At 45.9% G+C, this 21636-nt stretch overlaps 1 protein-coding gene across 1 annotated transcript in view; it reads left to right on the top strand.

Moving 5' to 3' along the window:
• Nucleotides 1–1544: 1544 nt before the first annotated feature.
• Nucleotides 1545–21636, top strand: part of CKMT2 (creatine kinase, mitochondrial 2) — a 36685-nt gene continuing 16593 nt past the window's right edge. The window contains exons 1-3 of the mRNA XM_007079794.2: nt 1545–1574; nt 18671–18842; nt 20500–20698. Coding sequence (XP_007079856.2) covers nt 18691–18842; nt 20500–20698 — 351 coding nt within the window. The 5' untranslated portion in view covers nt 1545–1574; nt 18671–18690. The remainder of the gene's footprint in view (nt 1575–18670; nt 18843–20499; nt 20699–21636) is intronic.

Raw genomic sequence — 21636 nt, forward strand, 5'->3', positions numbered from 1 at the left:
AGAACGTGCAAACCAGAAACTCTGACTCTTTAGATCGTGCAATCACTTTTGACGGTCCCAATCTGCAGTTGTTTTAATGAAATAACATAGAAGAGCCTAGAAAATATTTGAGTAGATTGTAGAAAGCCTAAGTATTACTTTGTAAAATTTTTATTCCGGGGCACCTGGGTGGCTCAGTCAGTTAAGCATCTGACTCTTAATTTTGGCTCTGGTCATGATCTCATGGTTCGTGAGTTCAAGCCCTACATGGGGCACTCACTGACTGTTGCAGAGCCTGCTTAGCATTGTTGCTTTCTCTGAAAATAAATCAATAAACATTTTTAAAAACTTTCAATTCAGTGTAAGCCTGGTCATGATGATAGCATATATTTTAACTGAAGTATGAGCAATACACAGTAAAGTGCTTGAATCTTATGTGAACAGCTTGAGGAATTTTTACACATGTGTGCACCCACACAATCACCCCAACTCAAGAAACTTTCCAGACCCCCGAAGGTCCCCTCATGTGCCCTCCCCTCATGTGCCCTCCTCAGTAACCCCATGAAAAGGTAAAATATTTATTTTTTGCCTGGTTTAGAATTAAAAGAAGCGGAAACTCTGAAAGGGAACCACTCCAGGTAGGAGGTTATTTCTGGGCTCCACCCCCTGCTCCGGGTTGGATCCTGATTAAAAAGGGAAGGGAACCAGCTGGTGGTGGTGTGCCCCTGGCGTAGAAGCTGGGTACGTGACAGTCGCCAGAGACTTAGGCAGCTCCCTCTGAAAGGTCAGGGCTGCTGCCAAAGTCCTCGTGGGTCACAGCTATTTACAGTCAACCTTTCCGGTTTGGGGCGCAAGTCCCAAGGAGGGCTATTTTTAAGCAGGGATGTGGCCTGCAGGGCCTTCTGGGCGATATATTAAACTGGTAACGATTGAAAGTGAAATTGTCTAGCAGTCTACCTCAGATTGCCTGATCTAAAAGAGAAACGTGATTGTTGTCCCCGAACCCAGGCCCTAGACAACAAGTTGGAAGATCGTCTGGTCCCTGTTAATCGCCCAGAGCCTGACTAGCAGCTCGAGAGGGAACTTTAGACGTCGTCCTCCCAGGCCTCAGCTGGTGGGCGGGGGGAGGGCGTAGGGAGTCATTCTCCACAGCTAGCCGGGGCCCCCCCGAGATGGCGCTGGTGAGGGAAGGAGGAAACAAATCCCCGAACAGGTGAGGCAATCTCCCTGCCCGCGCGCTTCCACGCCAAAGCCCGGTGCTGCATGGCTGGGCAGCCAGTCAGCCAGGTTGCAGGCCCAGGAACCTGGAAGAGCCCTGGGAGAGGCCGCCTCCAGCATCGGACTTGGGGGAGGGCAACGCTTGAGAGAAAGGGCAGGTGCTAGAGACAGCCCAGTGGGAGAGTCCCGGGCCAGCGTTCAAGGGCACCGCTGTGGGATCCAGCGCGTCCTGACCTCCGACGGGAGAGACGGGATTGGCGGAGGCGCGCCCCAGCCCCGCCCAGCCTGGGAGCCTTTTCAAGGCCAAGGCCCGCCAGCTTCCGGTACATTTCTCAGCTGTTTGCGGGCAGCGGGACGCGGGAGACTCCGGCTCCAAGGTCAGTGAGCCCACGAAGCCAGGCTTCATTCCTGCAAAGCGGGGGCATTGCTACAGCCAGTGTGAGGGGCCATGTGTGCAGTGGGCCGAGGGCTGCGGGCGGGACCCGGCGATAACAGTTCGTTCTCGTGGGCACTGCTCCCCGGTGAGGAATTGGTGGTGCCTGTCTGAAGAAGCCTTCAGACTGTGGGCCCTAGCCGCAGCCTCCTCCCTTTCCCGCACACAGGCGCAGGTGGCCGTTCTCTGAACAGCCCTGCAGTGAGGTGCTGGCCTCCGCACCTTGTTTGTCTCCTCGTTTTTGTCGGCAAATCAGGAATTTTTCTTGATGGGAAATCTACATGTCTCTGAATTTGGGACCTTACTCTTCAACGAATCTAATGTTTGCTGGGATTGGTTTTCAACCTCAGTGGCATCAAAGTGCAAATCGGTGACTTGGGATAAGTAGGTGGAAAATGAACGTTTTGAGGCCCTCGAAAGGAGCTAATTGCTAATTAACCCAACAGCTGGACCCAATTTAAACTGGTTAACACTATTACTAGAGATTCATTTTTGAAATCGCTAATCCATTAATAACGAGCCAAGTAATTGTTTTGCCCCCAGTGGAAGTAAAAATGCTGCGCAATTGGCCTAAACGTGTTTCATCTTATTTGCTCGGTTGGCTCGCAGGGGGTTAGTGTCAACCCTGCTCTTGTCCCTTGAGTGGATGACATCTCTGCCTTCAAATGCTCTGGTGGGTTTGGAGAGTGATGTGCCGGGACAAACCCAGATTCTTCAGATCTCCTCAGTGCTGCCCTTTAGACCTTCCTTTGAGCGTTGCCCTGGCTCTGTGACCCCACAGAGGGTCAGCTGGAATCCCGTGAGGTGGGTTTAGTGCCCTCATGACTAGGCTTTGCCCGTTCAGCTGCTGCCCTGTTTCCAGAAGTGCCACTTTCCCTGTCTGCAACTCCCACACTTTCTCTGTTTCCGAACCCCTGTCATTGGTCTGTTTCCTCTCTGCTCAAGGAGAACAGACCTACCCTCAGAACTTCGCAAGGGGGCTTCCTGGCCAGGCAGGCTCTTAGAGAGTATATGGGTGTCGATAGCCGTGTGCCCAGCCCACTTCCTCCTCTCCATTTGTAGGTGCTTTTCCCCAAAACTTCAGCCTTTAGAGTTAAGCCTTCTCTGGGTTAAGGCTCCATTTCAGCAAAGGGCACAAGTGCCATCTACACCCGTGGACTCTGCCAGTTGCATGATCAAATCCTATCCGTAGAGATTGGACCAGAGGCCAGGTCAGTTTCCTTGACCTGGGAGGTTCAGAAAATCATGGGTTAGGAGGTGGGGTGCGGAATGGGGAGTCCTGGGCATTCAGAGGCGGGAGGAGGGTTGGTTCTGAGACAGACTTTGCCTCGGCTGAGAGCCCCTGGGTCTCCACGTCTGCTACAGCTTGGAGGAGCCATTTGTCTTCTTGGGTCTCACTGCAGGGAGCCAGGCCTGAAGGTGACAGTTAGAGGTCATACCCACCTTTGCCTGGAAGCCACAGAGGATCCTATCCCTGGCCAGGGAAGGAGGCCACTCCTTTATAGCATTTTAAAGGACTAGATGGTTCCTAACTTAATCTTTTCTTGAAAACAATTTAACTATGAGAGGCGAGTCTGGTAATAGTCCTATGTCTTCATTATCAGGAAGCCTACGAAAGGCCTCTGGTTTACAGGGAAAGACTGTAAATATCTCCTGCTTATGACTTGCTACTTGCTGAATAGAACAGAAATGACCAAGGGTGCCCATTAGAGTGACTGTATATCCAGTGGTGGGGAAGTAGCTTGACCCCTGTGCTCTCTGGGAGAATTGGGAGGGGACAGCCATTTTCTGCTGGCCTAGTAGACCGGCATCATGGGAACTTGTTGAGAGTGGTCTGTGGAGCTGGTCCAACCCCAAGGATGTGCTCTGTTTTGGGGTGGCTCTGTGGAACGAGAGCTGACACGTGGTCCTCCCCTTGGCCTTCCACTGCCCTCCAGCCCCAAGGAGTTCAAACACATGGACACCATGTACAGCTGGATTAGAAATAACTCTGAGTCAGCAGAAAGGCACCCGTGGCATCTCTATCCAGGAATCTCAGGCTTGAGGCAGTGACAGAATCTAAGGCCTCCACATTCCAGGATGTGACAGAACTGGACAAAACTCTTAGACCAGACCCCAGACTCTGAGTCTAGCCTAGGATGGAGAGCTATACAGCTCTTAGGCACTCTGCCCAAAGGACTTACTATGGCGTGGTTCTTATTTTTTAATGGAAGGGGCAAGTAGCAACAAACATGATATTAAGGCCTTTTGCCGTGATCTTGCACCCCAGAGAGAAACCTCCCTGGCTTGGAGCCCTGGAATTCTGCCAGATTTTAGCCACGATGGTGTAAACAATGGTTTTCAAATCTAGAGTCATAGAGGTGTTCCAAGTTAGGGAAACAGGCTGACAGCTTCTATGGAGTGAAGGCCATAGACGACCTCCCTCCTCTCTTCTGCAATCCCTACTTCTGCATAAGGGAGGAGAGAGGAAGGAAGGAGACTAGCTCTACCTCCTTAAGAAAAAGGCAGGCAGGGGGCGCCTGGGTGGCTCAGTCGGTTAAGCGTTTGACTTCGGCTCAGGTCATGATCTCACAGTTCGTGAGTTTGAGCCCCGTGTCAGGCTCTGTGCTGACAGCTCAGAGCCTAGAGACTGCTTTGGATTCTCTGTCTCTCTGTATCTCTGCCCCTGCCCCACTGTCTGTCTCTCTTTTTCTCTCTCTCTCAAAAATAAAAAATTTAAAAATTTAAACAAAGAAAAAGGGAGGCTGGCTCAGTGTCCCCTACGTGGCTGGCACGCACATTGGGCACCTGGTGTGTGAGTGGAGAACACTGACATCTGGGCCACTTCAGGAGTGTGAGGACAAAGAAGGAGAATGGCTTATAATATTCTGGGACTCTGGGGAGTCACACGCTTTGAGGTAATGTTCCTGTGCCCAGGAGCTGTCATGATAAAAGGAAAGACACACCTGGGTTCAAATCCCAGCTCAGTCAACATGCTGTGAGACCTGGAGCAGGTCACCTAATCTCTCTTGAGCCTGTTTCCCCATTTCCAAAATAATGCTTACTTGGCAGGATTGTTGCAAAGACTAAAGACAATTTGTATATGTGCTGCCGAAGCGAGCACGACTAAAGACAATTTGTAAGACTCCTTGCATGGTGGTGTCTTATGGTAGGAGCTCAATAAATGTTTAAAAAAAAAAAAAAAGACAGGTTTGACTGGGCACGCAGGGATGACGGCAAGGACATCCCAGGTGGAAAGGTAGAGCAGAGGGTTAGAAGTGGGTGAAGCCTGAAGGTTGTAGTAGGTAGGTGAGGGGTTGTCAGCTAGGGGTAAGATCCCCTGATAACAGGTGTCAGAGAACTTAACAGCCCCACTAGTTACATCCATTTACTGAACTCAGATGTTGGTTTTCAGAGCATGATCAGTGGATCTGAAAGTACGCACCGGGCTCCTTCTAGAATGTAGTCTTGCTCTCAGATTACAAATAAAACGATTGAATGAAACATTTTAAATGCTAAAAATGTAAGCTAAAATTAACCGACATTCAGAGAAGGGGCAGACCAGTGCTGGTCAAGATAATCAGGGGTGGCTTTGAGGAGAGAGTGGTAAGTGTCCCATAACCTTAGGGTCCTTAGGAAGAAGGGACTCAAATATATTCAGTGCTTGCTGCAGCCTGTCACTTAATCCTTCCAACATATGGGGAGAGGTTTCGTTGAGCCTGTTATATAGATGGAGTTGCTCACACTCAGGTTCCCAGACCCAGTGAGGTTTGGGAATCACCTGTGAAGCTCTTTGACAGACACATGTGATGGCTCCATTCTTGCAGAAACTCATTCAAAAGATAGAGCCTAGAAATTTGGATTTTTAACACACTTCAGAGTTGATTTACTTTTTAGCTTTTTACATTTTTCAATCACGAAGTTAGATATGCTGTTTTTACAAGTGACACAATACAGAGTTCTATGAAGAAAAATTAGTAGTCTGCTTCCCCCCAGTCTGTTGCTCTGAAGTAACCCTTTTTAGCAGTTTGAATAACTAGTGTGAATAACCTTCAATACTTATGTTCACTTAAATGTATGCAAATGCATATATATTTATATTGTTATAAAACTGGAACCATTCCTAGTCATTATTAAGCAAGTAGTTTTTCCTTTGGACCTAAAAATATGGCATAAATGTTTATCCAGGTTAAGTGGAGGTGGTTTTAACTAATTCTTGAATAGCTGAGGAATATTCCACTGTCTGAATGTGCCACACTTACTACAACTCTTCTGATGGGCGGGTGACCTCCAGGTTTTGTTTATTTGTTTGCCACTACAAACAGTGCTCCCTCATCCTGGGACTCTCTTCTTATGTACTGGCAACTGTATTGCTGCAGGATGGATTCCCAAAGTGTGATGCCGGGCCAGTGGGTATGCGCATGTTCATAGATGTTTCTTGGTTCACCTTCCAAAATGGTTGTAGGGGCTCACTGAGCAGTCCAGGTGATTCTGTTCACAGCAGATGAGGGGAGGCCCCTGCAGAGCCACACCCTGTGTCAACTCCTGCCTCCCTAACCCTCTTGCAGGAGCCTTTTAAGACCTAAAGAAAGCCTCTCCTTGTCCTTTGCCTGGGCCTGTATTTACTGCTTCCCTGCAGCTTTATTGCAGTGAAATTGACATATGACAGTGTATAATTTTAAAGTACACAGTTGGGTACATGTTTCTATTGTCCAGTGATTGCCAGCATAGCACTAGCTAACACCTTGATAGCATCCCATAATTACCATTTCTGTCTTGTGGTGAGAACATTTAAGATCTACCCTCTGAGCAACTTTTGAGGATATAATACAGTGTTAATAATTATACTCATTATAGTATACATTAGATACTCAGGTTTTTAGTTTTGTAACTGGAAATGTGTACCTTGGACCAACATCTGTCCACGTCCTCCATTCCCCATCCCTAGTAACCACCACTGTACTCTGTTTCTAGGAGTTCATTTTTTAGGTCCCATATAAGTGATATCATACAGTATTCCTTGTTTGACTTAAGTATAAATATAAATATAAATACATATACGGACCACATCTTCTGTATCCATTCATCCTTTGGCAGACCCTGGGTTGTTTCCATATTGTGACTGTTGTGAAAAATGCTCTAATGGACACAAAGATGCAGATGGCTCTTTGAGATACTGACTGCATTTCCTTTGAACATATAACCAGCAGTGGGAATGCTGATCATATCGTAGTTCTATTTAATTTTTGAATTATCTACATACTGTTTTCCATAGGGGCTATACCAATCCATTTACATTCCCACCAACAGTGCACAAAGGTTCCCTTTTTTCCACATCCTCACAAATAGTTACATCTTGATTTTATTTTATCTTTTTTACTGAAGTATAATTAACATACAGTGTTATATCAGTTTCCGGTGTACAAGATGATTCAACAATTCAGTACATTGCTCTGTGGTCATCACAATAAGCGTAGTCGCCACCTGTCACTAAACAATGTTATTAGTATTATTGACTATATTCCCTATGCCGTACTTTTCATCTCTGTAACTTATTTCATAACTGAAATTTTGTACCTCTTAATCCCCATCATGTATTTCATCCATCCCCCACCCACCTCCCTTCTGGCAACTACCAGTTTGTTCTCTGTATTTAAGAGTCTATTTGTTTTTGTCTCTTTTTTCTTGTTCAGTTGTTTTATTTCTTCAGTTCCACATATAAGTGAAATCGTGTGGTATTTTTCTTTTTCTCCCTTACTTATTTTGCTTCACATTATTAGGTCCACCCATGTTGTTGCAGATGGCAAGATCTCCTGCTTTTTTATGACTGAGTAATATTCACACACGCACGCGCGCGCGCGTGTGTGTGTGTGTGTGTGTGTATGTGTGTATACACACCTCTCTTCTTTATCCATTCATCTATTCCTGGGCAGTTGGGTTGTTTCCATATCTTAGCTATTGTAAATAATGTTGCAATAAACATGGAACTACACATATCTCTTTGAATTATTACTTGTTTTCTTTGGGTAAATACCCAGTAGTAAAATTACTGGGTTCTGTGGTATTTCTATTATCAGTCTTTTGAGGAACTCCCATACTATTTTCCACAGTGGCTGTGCCAATTTGCATTCCCACCAACAGTGCACCAAGGGTTCCTTTTTCTCTACATATTTACCAACACTTGTTATTTCTTGTCTTTTTGATTATAGCCACTCTGATACATATAAGGTGCTATCTCATTGTGGTTTTGATTTGCATTTCCCTTATGATTAGTGATAGAGCATCTTTTCATGTGTCTGTGGGCCATCTGCATAGCATGGATCTTTATTTAGTGGTCTCCACAGAAACAAAATTTCTGATTTGGAGTAGCTAAGTGTAATCATCCTGTAGAAAAGGTCCTGCTCTCCAGCCTCGGGGTGCCCTGGGCAAGCAGCAGACCTACGAAGTCCCTGTAGATGGGGCCGAGAAGGAGAAGATATCAGGTCAGGGCTGAAGAAAATGAGCGTGCCTGGGAGGAAACTACAGTTACCAGAAGGGCTGCAGTCTGGAGGGCAGAAACAGCGCATCCCTGAAGGACCAGGCATCCTTGGGACAGTGAGGAGCCTAGGGACAAGGCTCAGTCTTGGCTGTGCAAACCCAGGAAAACCCTAGAAGACAGCCTGACCCAGAAAGTGGCCTGAGAAAGCACCCTGGGAAGAACCTTATGTGGCTCCAGGCAGGCTCCACAATCATCCCCTTGGCCTTCCCAGGTCACTGGTGGGTGCTTTCTATGTGTTCAGTTGGTAACCCTGTCAGTCGTAAGGAGTGAAGAAGCCCTCAGACCACTTCCCTGGGACAAAGCTGGGCTGTTTGCTGAGGTGAAGGGACAATGTTCTCAAACACAGTGGCAGCAGGTAGGGGTAACCTCTCAAAAGTAGCACAAAGTAATATTAACAAAAGTGGATACATGTTCAGCCCTTAATAAGTGCCAGATACTGTTGTCCAGGTTGCACATGGACTTCCTTTTGAATCCTTTCTCATTTTTATTATTATTTTCATTTTGTATTTGAGAAAAGTAAGACTTGGAAAGCAAAGTAAACCTTTCTCAAGACAGTAGAGAATTGTAAGTGGCAGAGCTGGATATAAATCCAGGATTCTGGCTTCAGAGCCTCCAATCACGATACTACACCTGTGTCTGTTGTCACTAGTTCCCTGTCACTCTCTGGTGTCCAAACAGGGCCTGGGTGAGCACCCAGGAAGGCTGAATGAGAGGATTTAGAAACAGGGTGGGTAGCTGGACAATTGCCATCCTTTCCAGACTAGACCTCTCTTATAAGCCCTCAATCACATTGAAGGACATTCCCTCTAGGGGTGCCTGGCTGGCTCAGTTGGTAGAGCATACAACTCTTGATCTTGAGGTTGTGTGTTCAAGCCCCATGTTGGGGGTAGAGCTTACTTTAAAGAAAGGAAAGAAAGAAAAGAAAGACATTCCTTCAAGAATACATCACAGACCCCTTCTGTTCAACCTGATCGTCCTGTCTTTGCCTGACCCCAAGGCTGCTCCCCAGCCAAGATTCCCAGTCAAGTGAAATTCTCAAGTCAGAAGAAATTCTCAGTCCACACCTGATTGGTCAAAAAAGCCCTGTGGTCCCACGCACTAAGTATCTTGGAAATTCTGCCATCTATCTCCATGAAACCTTCCCCACCACCATGGGGAGAAGCCTGGAGAATCTCCTGCTTAGTTTATTCCAGGACACTAGGACATCATTTCCCTGCCTCTAGACCCCTTTCCCTTCCTCACCAATTTAGTAACATCAGCCACAAGAACTTTTTTTTTTAAGTTTATTTATTTATTTTGAGAAAGAGATGAGCAGGAGAGGGTCAGAGGGAGAGGGAGAGTCCAAAGCAGGCTCTGCACTGTCAGCACAGGGCCTGACGCAGAGCTTGAACCCATGAACCGTGAAATCATGATCTGAACCGAAATCAAGAGTCAGGTGCTCAACCAACTGAGCCACCCAGGCACCCTGAGCCAGAAGAACGACTAAGGCCTTTATGTCAGTATTTGTGCTAAGGGCTCATTTAATCCTCACAAAACCTCTATGAGTAGGGCCTATGATTAGCCTTATTGTACAGGTGAGGAAACTGAGCAACACTTCTCAAACAATTTGTGGCAAAAGCTGTTATTAATATCTAATCCATAGTACACCAATACATTTGTAAAACACAATAAGGCACAATTACTAGAAAAATAAAAGACCCACAAAATACCAGCTTGAATTTTCTTCATTAAAATTTCTCTATCAATGTGTCATAAGTGTTCTAAATGCTTACTCTCAGTTTCTATACTTCTCTCATCATGAAATGGTTTAACAGTCCACAGACCACACCTTGGCAGCGTTAGTCTGGAGCCAACCTTCCATAAATCTAATAAAATTATTCCTCTGTGAAAAACCCTGTCCTTTGACCATCTCAGAATCAAGTTCCAGGTTTCACAGTGACGTTCTTCTTGTCCTGGCTTCTACAGCTCTCTCTGCAGTCTCTACCCCTGCCTTTGACCTCCCTAGCTGCCCACTGCCCTCATGACTCCCTGCCTCTGCATGTTCTCCTCTGTCTGCAGTGTCCTCCTGGCAAAGTTACATCCCCAGAGGTTTTTCACCTTCTCCAGAAAAATCATCCTGATCCTCCAGCAGACTTGGGTCTTCTCCCCTGTTAATTCTCTTTGCTCATGTCACTTGTGATTATAATCTGTTTTTACAATGATCTCTCACTCTGTCTCTCTTACCAGACCATGAGCTTCGGGAGGGCAGCCCCAGTATCTGACACAGGAATTGATTCTCTAATGTTGTTCAATGGATGGATAGTCAGACAGGTGGACAAACGGGTGGATGAATAAATGAGATTCAAGGCTAGCTCTCAGGCTGCATTGTGACCCTCTCCACTGCATTCACAGTTTGCATTGGTCACTCACTGAGGGGTTGGTCTTGACCTCATTCGGATGTGTCCCTCAAAGCTACAGGTGTTCTAGAATGTAGAATCAGTCAAGGTTGTCCCTAAATCATGGGGTTTTCCTTGGACCTTTGGGGATAGGCAGCCACCACAAATCCTAGGCAGACTGAGTCCCAGTTTAATTCAACTCTAGAAATTTTAGGGCAATTATTTTCCATAGAGTCCCTCCAAAGCCCAATTTAGGTTAGTGATATTGGCCCAGGATGCTGGGTCTTCATCCTGATGATTCTGGACCCAGGCAGAGAACAGGGGTATAGTTAGCCTTGATTCCTGTCTCCCTTTCTACAATATTCAAAGGTAGATTAAGTCTCATGTGTACTAAGGGCAATGGCCATTCTCCCACTTGGAAGATGCCTGGAAAGCAGCTGGCCAGAAAGAGGCAATGCATGCAGGCATCCACAGCCATGTTTATGCACGTGGGTGTGCAGTGTTGGTCATTGTTTTTGCTCTGATCCTTTGTGGTTTGTGACCTGGTACCAGTCACAGGGCAGGCAAGGGCAAGAAATACCTTGGTCTGAATAACACAAGACAAGTACATTGTAGCTGAATGGTGTGGTCCCAAATCAGACTGTGGTCTCCCAGGAGCTCCCAAGGGGCTCTGGCTTCCCTGGTAGAACACCTCTCCCATGACTTATAGTGGCCCAGGAATGGTGCTGCTTAAGAGCATAGACTGTGAGAACAAACTGCTGGCCTTGAATTCCAGGAGCAAGTTATGTTACCTTTCTTTACCTCCATTTGCCCATCTGTAAAGTGGGGATAATAAGAACATCAACCGGAGCACCTGGGTGGCTCAGTTGTTTGAGCTTCTGACTTCAGGTTAGGTCATGATCTGGAGGTTCATGAGTTTGAGCCCATACCATCAACATGGAGCCCCAAGCACAGATTATTATCCCCCAAGCAAAGATTCTCTCTCTCTCTCTCTCTCTCTCTCTATTTCTTTCTCTCTGCCCCTCCCTCTAAACAAACAAACTTAAAAAAAAAAAAAAAAAAAAAGCATCAACCTCATGAGTCTGTTGTGAGGATTGAATGGGCTAATAGCCATAAAGCCCAGTACATGAGTGCTACATAGGAGTTTTCTCCTCAGACTCTGAGCTCTGTAAAACCTGTCCCATAATAAACACTTAAATATTTATCAAACAAAATAAATAAAAAGATACCTATCATTACCACCTCATCATCCTGTCTTCCCTCTCCCTTCATTGCTGCTCACTGTGACTTCTCTCCACCTGAAGCACGTCAGTGTCATTCACAGTGACTCTGACCCACACCACCGGACTACTTCTGGGAGTTCGCTGTCAAGATGTTCCTGGAGGGTGGAAGAAGCATTGAGCGTACACCCTTTGGTTCTGCTTTCCCTCAGGGGTGCCCAGAATGATGCCTGTGTGTTGGTTGGCAATTTGGCCGTGAGCTCCCTGTGGAAACCCTGACTGAGAGAAACCATTCAGTGTCCCTAAGAAACCATGAAGGACCAACGCAGCTGGAACTGACTAGCAGCTACATTCCTTGGGAGACCAGAGGTTGGCTCCATCCAAACGTACTGTAGTTTTGATTATTAAATCTTATAAGTAAAAACACGATCTTCATTTAAATGAGTGCCTACTAAAACTCTATATGTACTTTACCTTCATCTGTGTGACCCTGAGCTGTTTGTTAACCTCTGTCTTTGAGTTCCCTCATCTGTGACATGGGGCAAGATATTTGGTCCTCAAGGCTATTGTGGAGAAAGTACCTGGCCCTTAGACATACTCCCTAATTTTGATTTGCCCCCCTTATTAAGACATGGGAAAATTTTCAGTAATTATGTAACAGTGAAATGGGTTGCTCTGGGAAGTGGTGAGATGCCCTGCTCTGCTGGTGTTGAAGGAAGGCTGAGGGGAAGGGGGTGCCTGCACTCCGGCCAACTACTGAAGTCCCTTTGACTCTGAGTCTCCATGTTCATTCTCTCACTTAGCATTTATGGCAAACCTTCATGCACAGGCCAGTGGGCTTGAGAAGCAAGAATTGTGACCTCGTCCTATGGTCATTGGGTCTTGTCTCTATGAAGTGTGGGATCAGTTCTGAGGGATGTCCACCCTTGGCTGGAGCCCTGCTGAGCTGCTGACACAGTTCTCCCCCACCCATAGGAAGGGGAGAAAACAAAATTATTGCTTCCTAGTGAAAAAAAGGGAAAGAGCCCCTCCCCTTTTTTTAGAGCATTTTCTTTAGAAAACTTGTAAGTTCTTTCTCTGTCCCTTTGAGATATATATAAATCTTATTAAGAGTAAGCAAGGATCCATCCAGTTTTACAACCTAGAAATGTTTTTCTTGAGGGCCTGGGAGCATTTCTTTGAAATGTATACATCAAGAAGGATAGGCCCCTACCTCCCAGTCTCAAGATGCCAGGCTTCAAGTTGTAAAACTACCTGCTGTCATAGCAACAAGAGAAGCTTATTTTTCTTTTGGATAGAGGCAATTAGCTAACACAAATGGCCACCCCAGTTTGAGATGAATTTAGAACAAGCTCTGTGTGACAAATAATGCTGTTATGTCCTCTTACTTGAGTTACCTTGAGAGCATGTATGTAACGGCCGTATCTGCATGGCTCAATAAAAGGGTGAGATTTGGTTCTGTTTTTGCAACGTCTTTTAGGAGGCTGCTTGTGATATGTATCACAGTCTGGCTTAGTGCATAGTCAGCAATAAATTTCTTCTTTTTCTTTCATATAATTTGTGGAGAGGCATTTCTGGATGACAGATTTTAGTTAAATTTCCCTAACACCCAGCACTGGCTCCTCGTCTGCCGTCTCCTTCCCCGCCTGCCTGCTCAGTCAGAGAATTCCTGCTGGAAGGAAGAGAATGTATGTTAAGCTTCTTGCTCTGCTGGGAGGCTTTGCCTGTTGTCTGTGGGACAGCCTCTACTGGATCTCCCTTGGAAACAGCTGAAGTCAGGCTCAATTGGCTCTGAGAACTCAGTCAGTTATGGCAGAGAGATCAGAGGCCTGCACTGGGCTCCTCTCCTCATGGGCAGCTTGTAGAGACCAGGAACTTGAGCAAGGAAATGCTGAAATCCAGCCTACTCGTCTCGCTTGGTTGCTTTTATGATAGGATTTCAAAAGCAATGGCTGAAATGGATGTGTTTCATATAAGTAGACTTTTTTTTTTTTCCTTAAGTTTTGACCCAGGAAGCTAGCTTACAAAATTGATTCTAAGTTGGCTTGGATACCAGGCCTGGGGCTTCATAGCAAATTAAAAGTGCAAATTACTTGGGAGCAAAGGAGCCAGGCAAGAGGGGTAAAGTGCCTTTGGGAACAGCCCAAGGTAAAGGGTCCATTCCCTTAGAACTACATGCATTGTCTGAAAGGACATAAGCAGGAGGCTGGTAAGATTTCCTCCTCCTGGAAATCAGGCAAAGCACTGCTCACAAATAATTAAGTCAGAGAAGAAATGTTTATTGAGCAGCTATTATGTTTAAGGATCCCATCATTAAGGATTTTGGCCATCGGCTGGGAAGGCATTGCTAACATAGTAAGCAGTTCCTTAACATGCCAGGAGATTTATGACAGTTGAGTTCACTAACAGGTGTCAAAAAACTATGTAGCATACGTGCGGATGAATGAGCAGCCCACGAGGGCTTTGGAAATTCAGAGAGAAAGCAGTCACCTTGGGCTAGAGGGGCACAGAGAAGTTTTGTGCAGACTGAGGCACCAGGCTATGGTTCAGTCAGGAGAAAGATGGACAGTAAAGTCCAAATTAGAGGGGCGGTAAGAAACAATACTTTAACCAAACAGTAATGATTTTACAAAAACAAATTTGTGTAGTTTATTGCATTATCACAAAACCACATATAAGTAAACTGATATTTTAAAATATATCTTATTTTATATTATATATATATAGACACTAGAATATTAGATATATGGTATAATATTATATCTATATTACAGAGATTGGTACTGAGATCTACAGCTCTCAACCTGAAAGTCAGGCTGGGGCACTGTGTGTGGTGTTTGGGGCACCCATGACAGTCCCTGACTGTGTGTGTACGTGTGCCACGTGAGCTGTCCCAAAATTCCTAATGAGTTTATTTAGTTGACATTTGTGCCTCTCCCCCCAAATAAGTCAGGATTCCTCTCCCAGGGAACACTGGCCACTGAGTATCATAACGCTGAGGGAAGGTGGCTTCTAAACTTCTGTTGCCTGTGTTCCTGTGCCCATCTGCTCAGCTTTCTGGCCTCACATCCCCCACTCTATCCACTTAGTTGACGCCCGCATTCTCATGTGGATCCCGGCAGCCTCAGAGTGGCTTCCTACCCCAGCAAGAAGCTTACAATTCATTTGTGAAATAATGCTACTGGGAGCCTACCAAGTGCCAGGTGCTGTGCTAAGCAATGGTGATGCAACCGTGAGCAAAGGAACCAAGTTCCTTCCTTTGGGGGTTTATAATTTATTTGGGGGAGATGGTCAATAAAAAAGAAAACAGATAAAATAATTATAGGTGGGGATGAGTGCCAAGATGGAAACAGACAGGGTATTATTCAGAGAAACTGGGAATGATGCCGAATTTCAAGCAAGCTGTCAGGCAAAAAGAAGAGCAAAAACCAAAACCTTAAAGTGGATCCCTCTCTCCCTGTGGTGAGGGTGTCTGGATGCGGAGGCCTTTGTCCCTGGAGAAGCACCACAGCTGCTCTGGCCCCTCATCTCCTGTCTCCAGCCATCTCTTCACAGAGCAGTTCAGTATGTTACACTAATGCTTGGGGCATGGAGAGAACCAAAAAAATTAAAAAGCTTTTGCAAGGAAGCCTCAGATTTTTTTACACGTCAAACTTTTGTCCTGATGGTGTCACAAGATATACTGACTTATAAAATGACCATGTTCAGAAACTAGGCAAAGCCAAATAGCGACCACTTTGGTGGACATGGATTATCTCTTATATACCTTTTTCCAGCTTATTTATGCCACATCTTACCTACCATTTTATCATCTGTGTAGGTAACAAATCCAGCCTCTTCTAAGTAGAGGCTTCAGCTGTAGATAGTGCTTATGCAATATTTGGGGCCTTCTGGGTAAAGTAAAGCAATGTTCTTCCTGTGTAGCTTTAAAAAAATTTTTTTTCAATGTTTATTTATTTTTGAGAGACAGAGACAGAGCATGAGCTGGGGAGGGGCAGAGAGAGAGAGAGAGAGAGAGAGAGAATGAATCCCAAGCAGGCTCTGCCCTGTTAGCACAGAACCTGACGCAGGGCCCGACCTCACAAACCGCCAGAATCGGACTTGAGCTGAAATCATGAGTCGGATGCTTAACCGACTGAGCCACCCAGGCATCCTGAGGAAAAAATGGTTTTAATGCAAGCCTGGCTCTGGCTCTTTGGGGAGCAGCTGTACCCAGGGTCCCCAGGCTATTCAATGAGACCCTTGGCTCAATCTCACTCCCAAGTGTATCAATTGGGACCTCAACCGTGAAATTCATTGTTCCTGCGTGTCTTGAAAAGTGAACGACATAGAGTCAATGAAGTTCGAATCTTCACTAAAACTTTGTGTCAGAATCACAGAAAGAGCACTGAGGACTTTGAGCTCCAGGATTGCTTTGCTTGCTGCACCCAAAGCTTCCGCAGGATTACTGGCAGGGATCCTACGCCATTGCTCCGACAGGAGTACGATGTTGGAACTCTTGGATGTAAATTAACGTTATTTCCAAAACCAGAATCTAGATAAGATGACACTTCAAACATTAATATTCTGAGTCAGACACCCTCCTACACCTCATCCTCACAGTCAGGCCTTTGAAGACCACTGGTTGTCAGTTGGCTACACACAGACACCATTCCCTCCCCTTCCTCCTGACTCTGCTCAAGATTTATCTTCTCAGGGCGCCTGGGTGGCTCAGTCGGTTGAGTGTCTGACTTCAGCTCAGGTCATCGTCTCATGGTTCATGAGTTCCAGCCCCGAGTCAGGCTCTCTGCTGCCTGCACAGAGCCTGCTTGTCCCCTCTCTCTCCGCCCCTCCCCTACTTGTGCTCTTTCTCTCTCTCAAAAATAAATACACATTAAAAAAAAACTGACCTTCTCAAACAGACTCTGATGTGAATGCATATTTGTGTAAAAGCAAATTAAGGAAAGAAAAATAAAGATGGCATTTGAGTCAACCTCAGAAACAGATGCATTTCTTTGTCTGAACTGTCCTAGCTTATTTTTTGGCCCATATATTGCTTGAAAAGCATTTGGACAAAGCTTCTTTTACTTTGACGAGTTCTCTGATAAATCTCAGAGATGACAGCATTGCCTTTCTGCTCAGGGAGTAGACTGGAGGGTGTGGACAAAGGTGAAAGAAACCCTAAAGATGGAGGTTAGTGTTGCCTGCCACACCTGAGGGTCAGGAAGTATCAGTGCAGTTCTTGGAGAAGCCCTCACTTACTCTTGGATAGAGACCAATAATAATAGCCCAGGTTGTGTGATGGGATTAATGTTGGGCCATTACAAATCCCTAGGACATCTTGAAGAATGGCCCATTTCTCTTGCCTATTGATTAATAAAGTAATTGCTGTTGTCTTTAAGACTTAGGGAATTGTTTTGAGGCATTAGCATAGAGGAAAGGCTCTCTGATTTCCTGGGCTAAAAAAAAAAAAAGAAGTCCTCACTTTTTTCAAGGACTTTGGTGCCTTTTGTTGAGACGTTCAAGTTTCCCTATAGTATTGCTTAAAATGATGTTAAATAGAGACTTCCAGGTGGAGATCCTGGAAGCATAAAAAGTTCAGACTGATCCCAGTTCCCAAAATGCAATCGTGGAAGAGAGTGGATCTCCAAAGTGAATTGTGTGTAAGCCATGTCACCCTGACCTTATTAAAAGTCTGTCTTCCATTGGGTGGCCCAGGGTTTCAGCCACAGCCATACAGTGGGCTCTCTGCACCATCCAACCCAGCTAAGCTTGGAGGATCTTGAAACAGAGTCTCTGGAACCTTCTCAATTTTAGGGAAAAAATTTCGCATTCCATGTATGTGGACATCCTAGAGATCAGTATAATGCAAGAGTACTTAGAGTGACCTGCTCTATTGCTCTCTACTCAACAACCCATATTAAAAAGCTCCCAGCTGGGTGATGATGGATTAACTGGTCATTCTGATCTCTGGGCAATAGCACACACAGCAGGGTATCTGTTTGGGCATGTGCTTATCCTGATTTTTATTCTTTTTGTTGATATCATGTAATTACTTGTTTAGATGTATATATGTTTTCTCCATTTTGTCTGTATCTCAGTCTGTCCTTCTATTGTCTGCTTTTCTATTTCCTAAAGTATGTATTTTAGTGGCTCTTTTGTTATTGATCTACGCTTTCTTTTCATTCTCATTTTTGAAAGATAGTTTGATTCTGTTGGCTCCTAATTCCTCTTTGTGTGCTTGATCTTTGAGGGCTTGTTGGTTGATCTTCATCTATCTGTAGGAACCCAGAGCCTACACTGAGTATACTTTCCTGATTATGCTCTGCTGGAAGCCAGGGATGCGGGGGGGGGGGGGGGGGGGGAGGAGGGGGGTTGCTGACCTTGGACCACTTTAGCTCCTCTCAAGGGTCTTAATTCACTAGGGGAGTCACAGATGAAGCTCTCCAACTCACTGCTGGTATCCCAACCTTAGTTGGGATGGACAACCGTCCTCAAGATAACCCAAACCTCCTGGCTTGTTATTTGGAGCTGTGACACCATCTCATTTGGGGTGACTGGAGTAGGAGGGTAGTCCTCAGAGATGTATTCTTCCAAGCCCAGGAACCTGTCTTACGCAGGCTGTCCTCAGTGTGCAATGGCAGGGTCTGACGGAGCACCTGGTGTGTCAAATAGCCAGAAACAGAAACTCTGTTGTTTCTTTTTTTCTGTATTATTACCGGAGAAAATGGCACGGACTTGAGGCAGTTTGACATTCACAATGTCTAAAACTACTCAGATTTCCCCAACCAGTGTGAAGGGGTGTGGGCAAGGAAAGAAGAAAGAGAAACACAAAGCAAACCAAAAGAGAGGTGATGGCTCCTGAAGTTCTTTCTCTTGCCTGGTGGTCTCTGTGCTATTGTAAGTGTCTATCCCATGAGGCTGTCTAATCCCGTGTCTCTGCTTCCAGACACTCATCCAAGAGGAAGGATGGCCAGTGTCTTCTCTAAGCTGCTAACTGGCCGCAATGCTTCTCTGTTACTTGCTACCATGGGCACCAGTGCCCTGACCACCGGCTACCTGCTGAACCGGCAGAACCTGTGTGCTGAGGCCCGGGGGCAGCACAGGCTGTTCCCACCAAGGTAAGTCCTTTGGATTTAAAAAAAACCCCAAGTGTCAGCCAGAAATATGCTTTCCCCTGCTGGAAACTGTCAGCAAGGGTCCCTCTTTTTGCTTTTGAGAATGATTAAATCAGACTAACAGTTTTTTTTTTTTTAATTTTTTTTTTAACATTTATTTATTTTTGAGACAGAGAGAGACAGAGCATGAATGGGGGAGGGTCAGAGAGAGGGAGACACAGAATCCGAAACAGACTCCAGGCTCTGAGCTGTCAGCCCAGAGCCTGACGCGGGGCTCGAACTCACGGACCGGAGATCGTGACCTGAGCCGAAGTGGGACGCTCAACCGACTGAGCCACCCAGGCGCCCCAGACTAACAGTTTTAAGACTCACTAAGCACAGTGACCTGTGGTGAACTCAAGGAAGTACAGTGTCTTCATTCCTGCCCACAACTTGTGGTCTAGTTCAACAGCAATAATAGTAATAATTAACCTTTACTGAGCATCTTTGTGTGTTAAATGCTATATATGGAGTATCTACTTTATTCATCTTTGCATCCCTTTGTGATAAAGTGGAGGCTTAGAAAAATTAAACAGTGCCCAATTTCACACAGCTAGTGTGGCCGAGTGCAAATCCGATGACCCCGATTCTAGATCTATCCATCATCCACTGCTGTCCCATCTTCTGGAAAATGAGGCTCTAGTACTTATATGAAGCATCAGCTTTAAAGGACACCGCACAGGGAAAGTGGGGGAATGGCATGAAGACGGACATGTTTTCTTGGCCCTTGGAACCTTGCCATGAATGAGACTGCACACACGGCATAGAGCTGGTGTGCAGTGGTGACTTGAAGAGGCTCCGCGTGGGCAGGTATGGAAGAGAGAGACAAGGAAGACCCGATGTTTCGCTCAGAGACATTCACTGGCTCTTGTGGGAATCAGAATCTCTGAGGGAGTCATCATCACCCACCATGTACTTCAGGAATTCCTAAAGGCGATTCCTTGTGTTTGAGCCCGTGATAGTCCAGAATCCCCTGTCTTCAACCAGTACACATCCTAGCAAAAATTTTATTTCACATCATTTCTTTCTGTGTACTGTTCCAACAGATACGTACTGAATGCCTATTTCAGTAGCCAGGCACTGTTCTCAGCAACGCAGGAGTGTCTGCTGTCCCGGAGCTTGCGTCGTAGGTAGAGGACAGATAAATTACTGAATGTTTATGTAGCTCCATTTGCAGGTTTCTAACCTCTCTACCACAGACCGAAGGGACCAAAATGTGGCTGTTGTGTTTTAACAAAACTTTTGAGTTAAAAAAAAAAAAAAAAAAAAGTTCACATAGGATTTCCACTTATTTTGTCATTTTCACTCTGCTCTTTTTTTTTTTTTTTTTTTTTTTTTTAGTATATGTGCTGCCGAAGCGAGCACTTCACTCTGCTCTTTACACGAACCTAAGGCAGAGTTCTGTGGGCTCCTGCAGCCGGCATCTTGGAATCCTTAAGCGGGGCCAGGTCCCTTTGTCTGGCTGTTCAGGGGACTGTGTTTTCCATTTTTTATCTGTCTTACTTCAGTCTTGACTCCTGGTTAAAGAGAGCCTGGGGGAAGGATGGCCAGAAACAAAGCACTTTCCTAGGCCGCTTCCCTCAGGCGCTGCTCACTGAAAGCCTCTCTCGTCTGCGTGCAGTGCGGACTACCCTGATCTGCGCAAGCACAACAACTGTATGGCCGAGTGCCTCACCCCAGCCATCTACGCCAAGCTCCGCAACAAGGTGACCCCCAATGGCTACACCCTGGACCAGTGTATCCAGACTGGAGTGGACAACCCAGGCCATCCCTTCATAAAGACTGTGGGCATGGTGGCTGGTGACGAGGAGTCCTATGAGGTAAAACTATTCGCTGCTGATTCGAAAGTGGGGGAGATGCTCTGGGTCCCAGAGTTCTCCTCTTCTCTGTGGGTTCCTGTTCTGCCTGCCCAGGAAAGGTCCCATAAAGGGCAGCCAGCGTCAGCAGAACAGCTGGAATGTTCTGGACAAGGAGGTCTGTAGCTTCCCAGGGACAAGGCTTCTTTTGCTGCCACTCTAGTATCCCACCCCTTGGAGGAATGAGTTGCATGACAGCGTGCTCAGAGACTGTCAAGGGGATGAACTGGTACAGAAAAAAAAAATCTTGTAATTGGTGATGTACATTTACCAGTATAACATTGGGGAATCGTGTTTGTGGCTAGACTTTATTGAGGAAGGAGGATGGTCTCTGTCTTTAGTTTTGGAGTTACTGATTGCACAGCCACTGGAGTCTCGGCTATCGAGTTCACCAAGTCTCTCTGAGAAATCCCACCATCCCAGTGTCCTCATCCCTGAGGCAGAAGCGTAGAACGGCCTGCTGCTAGTGCAGCTCAGCCACCACGCAGCCCTCTTCACAGAGCAGCCTCTCTGTCGCAGCAAATTGCAGGGAGACTTCTTTGTGTCCTTCTGTTGCAGGGAGCTGAAGGCAGTCCCCTGGGAAAACAGCTATCAAGAGGAGGGAGGGCATCTTCCTAAATAAACCAGACGGGTAGCTCACTCACATACAGCACTGCACTACTCTGGGCTCCCAGAGTTTCAGACTGGAGCTGGCTCCCTGGACCTAGCATGCTTCCCCACCCCTGGTCTGCCCACTTCCCATAGTTCCCAAATGTGGCAGGAACCCTATTAGGACTTCTCTTAATGTTATTTTCTTAAAGGATATATCTGAAGTTTTTATTAAAAAAAAAAAGAAAGAAAAAAAGATTTGGCACCAGATAGTTTGGGCTGGGGATGGACTTCATAGGGTGAGCGCTCCCAGA

The sequence above is a fragment of the Panthera tigris genome, chromosome A1, assembly GCF_018350195.1.
Source record: "Panthera tigris isolate Pti1 chromosome A1, P.tigris_Pti1_mat1.1, whole genome shotgun sequence".
Classification (NCBI taxonomy): Eukaryota; Metazoa; Chordata; class Mammalia; order Carnivora; family Felidae; genus Panthera; species Panthera tigris.